Here is a 12,009-nt window from a genome sequence, read left to right on the forward strand (position 1 = left end):
TGCCAGTCCCCACAGTTGTCTGAGTTAATTTCTTTAAGTAAACCTCTCTGTGCATATATATGTATATGTATACACACATGTGTGTGTGCATGTGTTTCACTGGTTTTTTTTCTCTAGAGAACCCTAAGATGCTATCTCCCCAATTCCCAGGCCCAAACCCCTGCTTCTCACAGCCATGTGCATGCACACTGCACAACTCTGCCCATCCATGCCACTCCCCCCGAGTGCTCCTCTTCCTGACACCACACATCAATTAAGTAGGAAAGGTAAGTCTGAAGTTATGGCAACTGGAGTTGGTTACCTGCCCAACAGCCAACATCACTAACAGAACCTTGATTTTGTTCACAGCTCCAGGAAGTGAGGCAAAGCAATTGCCTTCCCCTTTGCTTGTGGTTAGGATGGGTAAGTGACCCAGATCTTGCCAAAGAAATGTAAACGGAAGTCTTCTGGGCGAATTCTGGAAAAAGGGTTTCCTCTCTGGTTAAGACTTTTTCTAGCTTCAGAAGCGGAATGAGGACATGATTTTGGAGCTCCTGTAGCCATCATGTGACCACGGGGTAGCAGTTGGGGATGAGAGGATTCACAGACATACCAACACAGAGTCCTTTCATTGTTGAGTTAGTGGACCAACCACCTACTTCAGATGTCTTGTTATATGAGAAAAATAAAGTCCCTTTAAAGAGGTCAGGGTGATGCGTATTCTGTGGTTTGCAGCTGAAGGATCCTGACAGAGGAGTGGAATAAAGCTTCCAGGCCCCACTGCAGGGAAGACCATGAGAGGACACTCAGACTTACACCTTGCCTCCTGGCAAGACACCTGTTTAACCCAACCTGGACAGATGTAAACTGAGCTCTCCAAGACAGGAAATTCACAAGCTTTCTCCAGCACTTCGTCGTCATCACTCCAACAGGCCTACCCTGGAGCTGGAGAGCCTTGGGGCCACCCATGAGGGCCCTTCCAGCAAAGAGTGTCTAGCCCATCTTCCTTTGATGTGGGGTTGTGGTCAATAGGGAGCTCTGGAGTCTCACTGTGTACTCATAGGCAAGTTGCTTAACCTCCCTGTGCCTGTTTCCTCATCTGTAATGGGGATAATAGTGCCGAGTTCATATGGTTATTTTTAGAATTATTAAGGATGAAATGTCAACTGCTTACCACAGCATCTGACTTTGTGTTGTGGGCCTCCAAGACCACCCTCGGATTCAATAATTCTCTAGAAAGACTCACAGAACCCCAAAAAGCTGTTATACTCACAGTTACAGTTTATTACAGCTAAAGGATACTAATTAGGATAAAAAAAAAACCAAACCCAGTGCCGTCAAGTCGATTCTGACTCATAGCGACCCTATAGGACAGAGTAGAACTGCCCTATAGAGTTTCCAAGGAGCGCCTGGCAGATTTGAACTGCCAACCCTTTGGTTCGCAGCTGTAGCACTTAACCACTATGCCACCAGGGTTTCCAAATTAGGATCAGCAAAGGTAAAAGCATAGAGCAGAGCCAAGAGAGACCAGGTACCAGCCTCCAGTGGGATTGTATGAACGGTGCTTGATTCTCCCAGTAATGGTATGTGACAACATGTATGGAGTATTGTCAACCAGAGAAGCTCACCTAAGCCTTGGTATCTAGGATTTTTGCTGAGGGTTGGTCATGTATGTGTGGAGCACCTGCATGGCTGACCTTAGTTACTCTGTCGCCAGCCCCTCCAGATGTCAAACTGATAGTGTGACCCAGAACACCTACATTGTTAGCATAAACCATCTGGTGTGGCCTATGGTCCCGAGTAAACAAAGACGCTCTAATCAGGCAGGGTATTCCAAGGGCTTAAATGTTATCTCCCAGGAGCCAGTCAAAGACCAGACCTCTCTTTGGAATGTTCAGGGTTTGAATGCCCCACACCTGTTGGTCAACCTTTTACTGCACAGACTGTTAAGCAGCAACCAATGTCACTTTTGTTTCTTTCACAAGGCTGAAATCTGCATCCCTCTAGCATCCATCCTTTGCCACTGGTACTACGCTATAGAGTCATATAGCATCAGTCTAGCCCTTATTGTTAGGGGGAACCTTTATCTCCCGTTCTTCTTGTTTCATTATGGAGGAATCTCCACTCAAGTAGCATTCCTGGGCTCTCTTTTCTCTCACTTAGTTCTCCTTAAGAAAGGCGAATGATTTCTGATTGGTGGATTTGGGAGAAAGATTGGTCCTTGCTCACCCTGTCCTCTGTCCCAGGCTGCCCATCTACAGACAGAAGCCTTCTGTTCTGGCCCTTCACTCCACAGGTTTTACAGCAGCAGCCCCTCTAGAGGCCTGCAGTTGTCACCACTGCTGACACCTGTGCCTGGGGACTGAGTCAGAATCAGGGATGAGGTCTTAGCAAAACTAAGGGGACAGCAGATCCTAAACCATCGTCTCAGGCAGATTTATCAGCAATAAAGATGATATTTTGTCTTGGTCTGCCTGGATCCTGCGTCTATCACTCAACTGGTTCCTAATGCAGACAAGGAAAAGAGGGGTGATTTTATTAGCCCCCTTCTAAAATGGAATCAGCCTTTCCAATGTTTGGAAGACCATAATCAGGTCTCCCCTCAAAATGTCTCCTGCCAATATTCCCAGGTCCTTCAATCATGCTTCACTCTTTGGGGTTCCCTGGCTTGTCTCCATCCTCTGAACACACTCTGGGTTGTCTAAAATGTTGGGCCAGGCCCTCGGACACCCTTTTAGCTCAGTAATGAAGTCACTCCTGAGATCCACCCTCCAGTGAAAGATTAGACAGGCCCATAAAACAAAACAAGACTAAAGGGGCACAACAGCCCAGGGGCAAGGACGAGAAGGCAGGAGGGGACAGGAAAGCTGGTAATGGTGGCCCCAAGGTCGAGAAGGGAGAGTGTTGACATGTCATGGGGATGTTAACCAATGTCATAAAACAATATGTGTACTGTTTAATGAGAAGCTAGTTTGTTCTATAAACCTTCATCTAAAGTACAATAAAAAAGAAAGAAAAAAAAAAGTAAAAGATCTACTAAAAAAAAAAAAAAAGTTGGGCCAGAACTAAACACAGACGTCTCCAGATGTGGTCTGATGGGCACCAACCACAAACATCATCTCTCAATCTGGCCTCGGAATTCCCACGAACACTGTCACTCTTGGGCAGCTGCATTACATGCTGAACTTGCAGTTGACTCCAATCCTTTCCATATGAATTAGTGTTAGATCCGGTTTCCCCTACGTAAGGCAGTTGATTTTTTTAACCTCTTCTTATAGTTGGCCAATCAAGTTTGCCCTCTTTGATACATTTGCTAACACACATACAGCCATCCCCTACAAAGTTTAGGGGTATAGGAATCTCCCCTATAAAACAATCTTTTCTCCCAGTGCTCACCTCACCTATTTCAGTACTCTCATATTTTATCTACATGAGAAGTATTTATCTGATATTTATAAGGCTTCCAAAAATATTACACAGTGGTTAAGAACACAGACTCTGGAGTCAGACATTTCTCAGTTCAAATCTTAGCTCTATCATTTATCAGCTGTGTAACCTTGGGCAAGTTACTTAGCCTCTCTGAGCTTTGGTTTCCATAAATTCTTAAAGGGAATATTATAATTATACCTACTTTCAAAGTATTGTTGTGAGGATTAAGTGCATCTAAAAGGCCAACCATGGTCCCTGGAATATATTATGTTCTCAGTAAATATTAGCTACAATAATTAGTAGTTTTTTTAATATTAATATTATTACCACTTCAGCTAAACCCTTTAAAGTATAAACTGCCTAAAGTTAGAGTAGAGATGTAGCCCTTCAGGGTAACAGTTGGTGAATGGATACTGCAAATAAAGATGAGTCAAAGGAAAGTTCAGCTTAGGGTTCCAGATGTTCAAATCTTGTTTGGGGAGATTCTCTGAAAGAGGAGGGAAGAGAATGAGGCTGAAATAGCAGATCAGAAGGTATGGAGTAGGTTGTGAGAATCGAACTGGGAAAACAGAGACCTGACTCTGCTCAGATGCTGACTCTGCCTTCCAGGCCCCTCACTGCTCTGCTTAGGGGAGATTCCTGCTGCATGGCAGAATTTGGGGGGACCGGAGAGAGGACAGACGAGTCTATGAAACAGACAGGCTCATTGTAGATAAAGATGCCATGACAGCTGAGGAACCCCCAAAGTTACCTATGAGATGACCTCAACCCTCCTGAAGGACGGGCCCATCAGCCTGGCCCAGGCTCATGTCTGGCTCCAAAATCAGGAGGGGCAGCAGCATGGAGGGGTGAGCGAGCCCAGGTCAGGAGCCAGTGACGGACTTGAGCTGTGGGCCTGCCACTTCATAGTATGGAGGCCCTGGGTAAAGGACTTACCCTTCCTGAAGTCCTTTTCCCCGTGTACAATGGGGAGACAACACTTACCTGTGAAGGTGCCTGTGACAGTAGATGAGGTGATGTTGGTAAATCATCTAATCAGAGGCCACCGTTCATGGGTCAAACAGGAAAATCTGTTTCACTACTTTATAGTCCCACCATATGGGTGTCACATCATCAGTGCCCTAAAGCTCAGCTAACTCCACTCATCAGAGTCTTAATGAGCTCCATCAATCTGGTTTTCCTGTCTACAGACAAAGTGGAGAAGAAGTGGAGGTGGGGGAAGGCAGCAAAGAAGAGCGAGATACAACAACTAGCAGCACACAGAAAAGCCAAATAAAGCAAGAATAAGAACTACGAGAGTACAGCAACCTGGGACCATCCAGTGCCTGGACAAACCACTTAACCCACCTCAGTAGCTCATGCTTAAGTGACGTCCTGAGAGCCCGAGTCATTAAAAGGTCAATTCTGTTCAATACGATGGGTTTAAAAACATTAAAACAAAAACAAAACATGTCATACATTTGAGCAACATTGTCATTACACAAAAAACCAAAAAAAAAAAAAAAGGGGACAAGTTTCAGGTGTCAGGAAGTCTTGGTATTAGGATGCCTCCTGCCTTGAGGACTCCGGATAAAAGAACATACTGGGTCTTTTGGTCTCTCAACCAGGTGTTATTTATGTAGAAGCAGGGCAATGGAAATGGGGAAAGGGGAGCACTCAAGTGGGGGGCTTGGGCTTGTCTTTCCGTTTAAAAATATCTGGCCCTGAGCACTCGGCTGGTGCAGCCCAAGAGCTTCAGCTGGCCTGGGCCTTCTTGGGGGCCCCTAGCGCCTCACGGCTCTGGCGCAGAAGCAGGTACTCCAGCCGCTGGCAGTGCTGGCGGAGCTGCTTCTCGCGCGGCAGCAGGAAGGTGAGAACTTTGTTGCGCACGATGCCCCGGTCCTCCTCCTCACGCAGCCGCTGCTTCACGCGGGCCGCCTGCTCCTCCTGCTGCGCCAGGACCCCGTTCATCTCGCAGAAGACATCTTCCAAGTAATGAATGGCCTGCAGCGCCTCCTTCTTAAAGTCCTCCAGCTCCCGTTGCACTCCAGCCACCTTCTGCTGCAGGATCTCCAAGTCAGGTGATGGTGGGATGCAGGAAGGCCATGACTGGGGCAGAGAAAAATCTCCAGACTGGAGGCCACTCTCCACCATTTTCTTTCCTTGTAAGGTATTCACCTTCATGAGAATGGACCCTGCCTGGTAGAGTGTCTCCATGGTCTCTTCCCAGTTGGACAAAGAGCAGGGAGCCAAGAGACCCAGCAGGTCAGTGAATTGTTTTGGCTGGAGACACCGTGATATGCAGTGGAGGGAACCTATGCATTGTGACAACAGGGCCCCTTTAGCCAACCGGGAGGAAGGCCACAATCCATTCATTTGCATATTCCAGCTTTCTTGGCTGGTTCCCTAGGCTTGTGTCCCTTCTGAGCTGTGGATTCTCATCTTATCACCCTTCTAGAGCTAGAAACTCAATCGCTCCTTTAGCCTGAGGGAAAAACCCAGGCCCAGAGCAGGGAAGTAAACTGGCCAGAGCAAGGCAGGCCAGGCCAGGCTCACTGGCTACCAAGACTGGGTGGTCTCCCACAGCACCAAGTGGCCTGGGTGGTCTTAGAAATGTCACTGGGCTTCCATTCCTCGCTGGTAAAACAAGGACACTGTAATCTTACTTCTAGCTCTCAAGTGTTAAAACAGTCATTTCTGACTCCAAGTCCATACTTCTACAATGATGTCAGAATACTAGATAATCTTAGCAGGTATGAGAAATGTACTTACGTTTTGATGTATGGTCCACAGCAGTGGCTGACTCAGGACGCACAGGGTAAAAATGGGTCACTCATTCATCTATTCAATAAGTATTTACTGAGCTCTCATGATGCATCAGGCTGGGGAACAAGTGTGAGCAAAAGTGTTCCCTCACTCCTTGCCCCCCCGCCCTGAACATGTCTAAATGTTGACAGAGATGAGGAAAAATGCATGAAGGGTAAATTTCTCACCTTTTACTTGATGCCTATAACAAAGGAAGGTCACTGGGTGACACAAACAATTTGCACTCGGCTAGTAAATTTTTTTTTTTAGTAACTAAAAAAAAATTTTTTTTAATAAATGTTGTTGGTTCTAATCATCCACCCAGAGGCACTGCAGAATAAAGGCCTGGAAGTCTACTTCCATTAGATCACTGCCATTGAAAACCCTACTCTGAAACACATGCGGTTGTCCCACGTGTCAGAACTGACTCAACAGCAATAGGTTTTATAACAAAGGAAGAGGTTTCTAGCTAACCTGTGTTTGGATTAGCCAAGAACAAATCTCTACCTTGTATATCTCAATCTCTGACCCAGACCTCTCCCTGGGTTGCAAATCTAAATGTGTCCTCAACAATACCCCTCAAATTTAATCCACCCAATACTGAACTGGTTGTCTTTTCACCCACACTACTTCCTGTTCTGGTGTCACCCTGACAGGTTAATGACACCATTACAGGGCAGCAACCTGGGATCGACTTAGACCTTCCACATCAACGTGGCTCTAAGTCCTATTGAATCTACCATATCTGAGCACTCTAGCATCAGACCACCTGGGTTGGAATTCCAGCTCCACTGCCTACAAGCTGTGTATCTTAGACAGATTACCTCACTTCCCCGAGCCTCAGTTTCCTTATCTAGACAGTATTGTTGTTAGATGTCATCAGGTTGGCACAACAGAACACTCCTATGCCATCTTCAAGATCCTTAGTATGTTCAAGTCCACTGCCGCAGCCTCTGTATATTTTGACTGTCTCCCAGCCTACGGGTTTCATCTTCCAGTGCTGTTATTGACTCCAGGTCAGTAACCCCCCTCTCTGAGCTTTTCTCCTCTGCTGTCACACGAGACGTTGGGGAAGCGCTTCTCTGAGGTCTCTCATGTTCTAAGATCTACACAGTCCTTCCTTTCAACCTCTCTTGACACACTGCATTCTGCCTCGTTTTGTAACTTAGGACCCTGTCCCAGGTCACCGATAGCGCAGTGAGCTCCGTGAGGCAGGGTGTGCATTTTTCACCCTTGTGTACCCTCGAGTGGGTGCCCCGCACGTGATGGCTCTCTGGGAACTGGATGAAGTATAATTTATCTTCACAGACGGCTATGAAGACCCACAGAGCCCGGGTGGCACAGTGGTTAAGAGCTCAGGCTGCTAACCAAAAGGTCAGCAGTACGAATTTACCGGCAACTCCTTGGAAACCCTATGGGGCAGTTCTACGCTGTCCTATAGCGTTACTACGAGAGTCTGAATCTCTCTCGAAGGCAGCGGGTTTTTGATGACAACCCGCAGCACCCTACCTTTCCCTCTGACTTGATGACACCTACTGGTCTGAGTGGGAACAGCAACCTCTTTATTCCCCTACCTAGGAGCCAGATTGGAATCGACTCGAGGGCAGTGGGTGGGTTTAGGAGCCACACTGGCTTTTAAAAGGTGATGTAAACAGTGTGCTTGGTGTGTTTCATTAGGTGGGTTATGTGTGTCTGGCACATAGTAGTTTCTCAATAAATATTTCTTGACTCAGTGAAAGGAAGAATGTGTCTCTGTTTCTACCTTCCTGTTTCTCTGCCTTGCTCTGAATGTTTTTCTGTTTCTGCCTCCTTTGTCTTTCATCCTCTCTTTCTTGCTCTCTGACTCTGATTCTCTGCCTCTTCGTCATTGTCTTCCACGAGAATGGTGGAAGTCATAAAGAAAGCCATGAAAGAAAAGTAACAAAAGTTAAAATGGAATAGCAATTTCTCAATTTCCCTAAACCAAAAAACCCATTGCTGTTGATTCCAACTCATAGCAACCCTATAGAACAGAGGAGAATTGCCCCATAGGGTTTCCAAGGAGCACTGGTGGATTCTAACTGCCGACCTTTTGGTTAGCAACCGAGGTCTTAACCACTGCACCAACAGGCTCAATTTTCCTAGCGTGTTTAAATGAGAAGTGTTTGAGCTATCAGTTTGCTTCTCCTCAGAACCAGCTGGCCCAGGAAAGACAGTGCGAAAAGCCCTGGTTTCCACATGAGCCACAGTGGAGGCTGAGAGCAAGTTGGCACTCAGCTAGCTGACGACCCAGGCCTGGAGACCTCTCTGTTCAGGGTCTGCTCAGAATGTTCTTCTGGAAGGTTTATAGTCAAGGCCTGTGTTGTCCTCACAGAATTTCCTTCCACATAGCCTAGGAAAATAAGAAGGTGAATTTATTTGTTTCCTTCGAGGTGTCAAGAGAAAGGAATTCTGACATCTCTTGGCAAGGCAGCTGCTGGACTTGAAGCAGTTCACAGCCTCCTGGTGCCTCAGAAGGACCAGCGTAGGGGTCAGAGTGCTATCCAAGCCCACAGGAGAGTCAGATTCAACTTGAATGGGGTAGGGCTCAGTGGCGGGCATGTTTTCATAGCTCCCCTGGGTGGGCCCTGCTGGGTCCCACCATCATTTCTGCTGGGCTTTGCGGGCCTCTTGTGAATTGAAACTATAGGAGTTGGCATGCCTCCCTCCGCAGCTCTCTTTCATGGCCCCGCGTACCTTCACCTCTGCGCGTGAAATAAACCTTGATCCTCTGCCCTTGACTCAAGAAAAGAGACATGGATGCTCCTTGTCATGTCCCTTTATAAAAGTGAGGAAGTCCCTCAGAAGCTCCTCACATCCCATTTGTTAGAATTGCATTTAGGTGCCCATTTCTAAACCAATCACTGACTGGGGGGGGGGTGGATTTATTGCAATCGGCCCTGACCAATCACAGTTCCTTTCTTGGGCCTGGGGCTGGGTCTAGGGCTAGGGCTGGGACTGGGCTGAGCCTGGGGCTGGACCTGGAGCTGGGCTGGGGCTACCCCCAAGCATAGGCCTCCCAACACCAGAACCAAATGGAGGTTCTGCTGTAAGCAAAAAAGGCGGAGGGTAGGCAACCAACACTGTCTTCCACGAGAGCAGTGATATTTTAAGAGAAGACGCAGTGAAAGAGCCATCCATCCTCAATCCCCCAAACCTGAACTACTGATGTCAGCTTTCAGGCAAAGTGGAGAAACAGTCTTCTAGGGCTTCTTTAAAACTGACCTACCTCTCCCCACCCACAAGAAAAAAAATTACTGGAAAAAAATACAGAATTCAGAGCAATCGCTCAAAAACCCCCAAGAACATGAATATTCTCGGCCACTGTGAGAGGTGAGAAGGCAGCTGTTGGTTCTCTCCAGCACATCCTTTCCCAGAATCCCCTGGGCCTGTGCCCAGCCATAATGGCTGCCCTGGGCCAGGTGAGGATGCTGCTGCACAGCCCCTGTCTTCCCAGATGCACTCCTCCAACAAGAGCAACCTGAATCTTTAAATCTTGGCCCACCGAGAGCTTTCCATCTACCCGTTCACCTTTCCGTCCACCCGTCCATCCATTTATTCACCCGCATTTGTTGAGGACCTATCACGAGTCAGGCACTGATATAGGCAAGAGGGATTCAAAATAGAAAGAGTAGCTTGCATTTCACTGGAAGAGACAGAAGACAAAGAAAAGCTAAGGGCTCTGAAGAACAGAAACAGTGCAGAGTGATAGCATGCTGTGGGGGGCACTCATGGAAGACTGAGGCAGGAAGAATAAGGAGACCTAGGGAAAGACTGGAAAGGCCTGGAGGCAGGAACGAGCCTGAGGTACCGAAAGGAAGTCATTGCAGCTGGTGGCGAAGGAAGGGACCAGGAGGAAGAAGTGTAGGGCTGACCATGCGGGGCCCCAAGCTGGGGAGAAGTGGGCTTGCATCCCCAGTGCCGGCTATGTGAGATTTCTATCTCTGCAGCTGATATTCCAGTCTGGGGAATGGGGACAAGGCTGGGAATGGAGGAAGGGGGCCAGGATCAAGAACCAAACTCAGAGCTGTTCACCATGATTAATTAACCCAGTGCCAGAGCCCCAAGGCACGGTGCTAAAAATACCTGCTTCCCTCTGAGATGCGGCAGCTGCCACCCAGCAACTTTTACCCATTGCCATTTGTCATAATTTGACACTGATAAGGAGTGTCCACAGGGTTGTGTGTCTGCAAGAATTGGCCTCATGGCAACCCACTGGCCAGCTGGTCCTCAGACACCCACCATGGGGCTTTCCTCCCTTAACTCTCTTCTCATCCCGGAGCCTTGCCCGCCCAACCCTCCACGTGCCTGCCGCCTGCCCTGGCCTGCCGGGTTTTCCACCCCTCCTGGAACTTGCTTGCAGAGGTGGGAGCTGAGGCGTTTTCAAATGCAGGAGGGCATCATTGGATACCATGTTTCACACCACTGCAGCCCTGCAGCTCGGATGAGAGCCATCTATCAGAGGTCCTGCCAGCCCAGGGTGGCACTTTAATTAAAATATGTAAAACATCCTGGTGGGAGTGGATCTGAAGACACGGGAGCGGTCCTTGGACAGGAGCAGAGCAGGCAAGCCCAGCCGGCAGAGCTGGCCCTTCTCCAGCCCGGGAGGGAGCAGACTGTGCCAGGAGGGCCTCCAAAGCAGGTGGGGAGGGTGTGCTGTGACGTGCGCCTTTCACCACTCCGTGGGCACAGAACTTGGCTAGGGCAAGAACATCCACATGCAAGAGAGCCACACAGAGCCCATGGGCCAGCGCGGTGGCCCCAGGAACATGCTGACAAGGGCTTGACATCATCCCAGTTGCCAGTCTTTGGGGGTTTTGAATATTCTGTCCTCGTTCCCAACACTTGGTGTTGTTGTTGGTTGCCATTGATTCTGACTTGTGGTGACCCCATGTGTGCCGAATAGAACTGTGCTTCACAGGGTTTTCAAAGCCGTGGCCTTTCAGAAGCAGAGCGCCGAGGTTTTCTTCCCCAGCACCTCTGGCCAGGGTGGAACTGCCAACCTTGTGCCACCCGGGGACCTTTCTCAACACTAATTTCCCTAAATATTCCATTGTGAAGTTTATGCCTAGATATTTATATAAACTCTAACAACGCCATTTCCATTTTCCAGGCTAATGAGCTCCCCAAGTTTACTATTTGTTCAGTCTTTTTTTTTTTTTTTCCTGCCTTGAGTGGAAGAGTGGCAGAGCCTGCGTTGTTTAGATCAGGGGTGAGCAAACTTTTTTGGACACAGGTCAAATCAGGAAAAATTATAGGCGAAATTATTCAATCCTAACTTAAAAAATCAGAGGATGCAGTATTTGCAACTTTTTTTAAACATTCTTTTATTTTTGCCCCATAATTGAAGGAATTCAGGGCTTTTATGGAAATGTGAGAATCTGCACAAGTATTGTGCATGCAGCCTGACTCTGAAGTTTAGGCTTGCAATGCATTTTCTGTGCAGGGACATAGGTTGTCGGGGGCGGGGGGGGCGGTGTTGAGGGATTTGGGGATGGGGAGGCCATTTGGACTTTGTGCCCAGCCAGAGACCAGGGCAGAAGAAACGGGCCCCATTAGGAGTTCCTGGTTCTGGGGGAGCCAAGGGCAGTGTCTGTTTGGAAGCAAGAAGGAGCCGCAGGAAGGGGTGATGGGTAGCATGGATTGTGTAAGAGGCTGATTCTCCTTCCCACTGCCAGCCCTCCCCAGAAGAGTAGGGCAGGGAAGGGAGGGGGCCCACCGGCTCTCAAATAACCAAAAACTAAAACGAGCTGCTGTTCCCTTCAGCCTGCCCCCCTCCAACCAGGGAAAACTTCCTCC

At 48.2% G+C, this 12,009-nt stretch overlaps 1 protein-coding gene across 1 annotated transcript; it reads right to left on the bottom strand.

The window, feature by feature from the left end:
- Positions 1-5,142: 5,142 nt before the first annotated feature.
- CCDC182 (coiled-coil domain containing 182) lies at positions 5,143-5,604 on the bottom strand. The gene has a single exon (XM_010594596.1). The coding sequence runs from the start codon at positions 5,602-5,604 to the stop codon at positions 5,143-5,145; it is 462 nt and encodes a 153-aa protein (XP_010592898.1).
- Positions 5,605-12,009: the final 6,405 nt, after the last annotated feature.

This window comes from Loxodonta africana, chromosome 18, assembly GCF_030014295.1.
Source record: "Loxodonta africana isolate mLoxAfr1 chromosome 18, mLoxAfr1.hap2, whole genome shotgun sequence".
NCBI lineage: Eukaryota > Metazoa > Chordata > Mammalia > Proboscidea > Elephantidae > Loxodonta > Loxodonta africana.

What these genes read in the sequence shown, in the direction of transcription:
- CCDC182 (XM_010594596.1), bottom strand. Translation starts at nt 5,604, where the DNA reads ATGGAGACACTCTACCAGGCAGGGTCCATTCTCATGAAGGTGAATACC.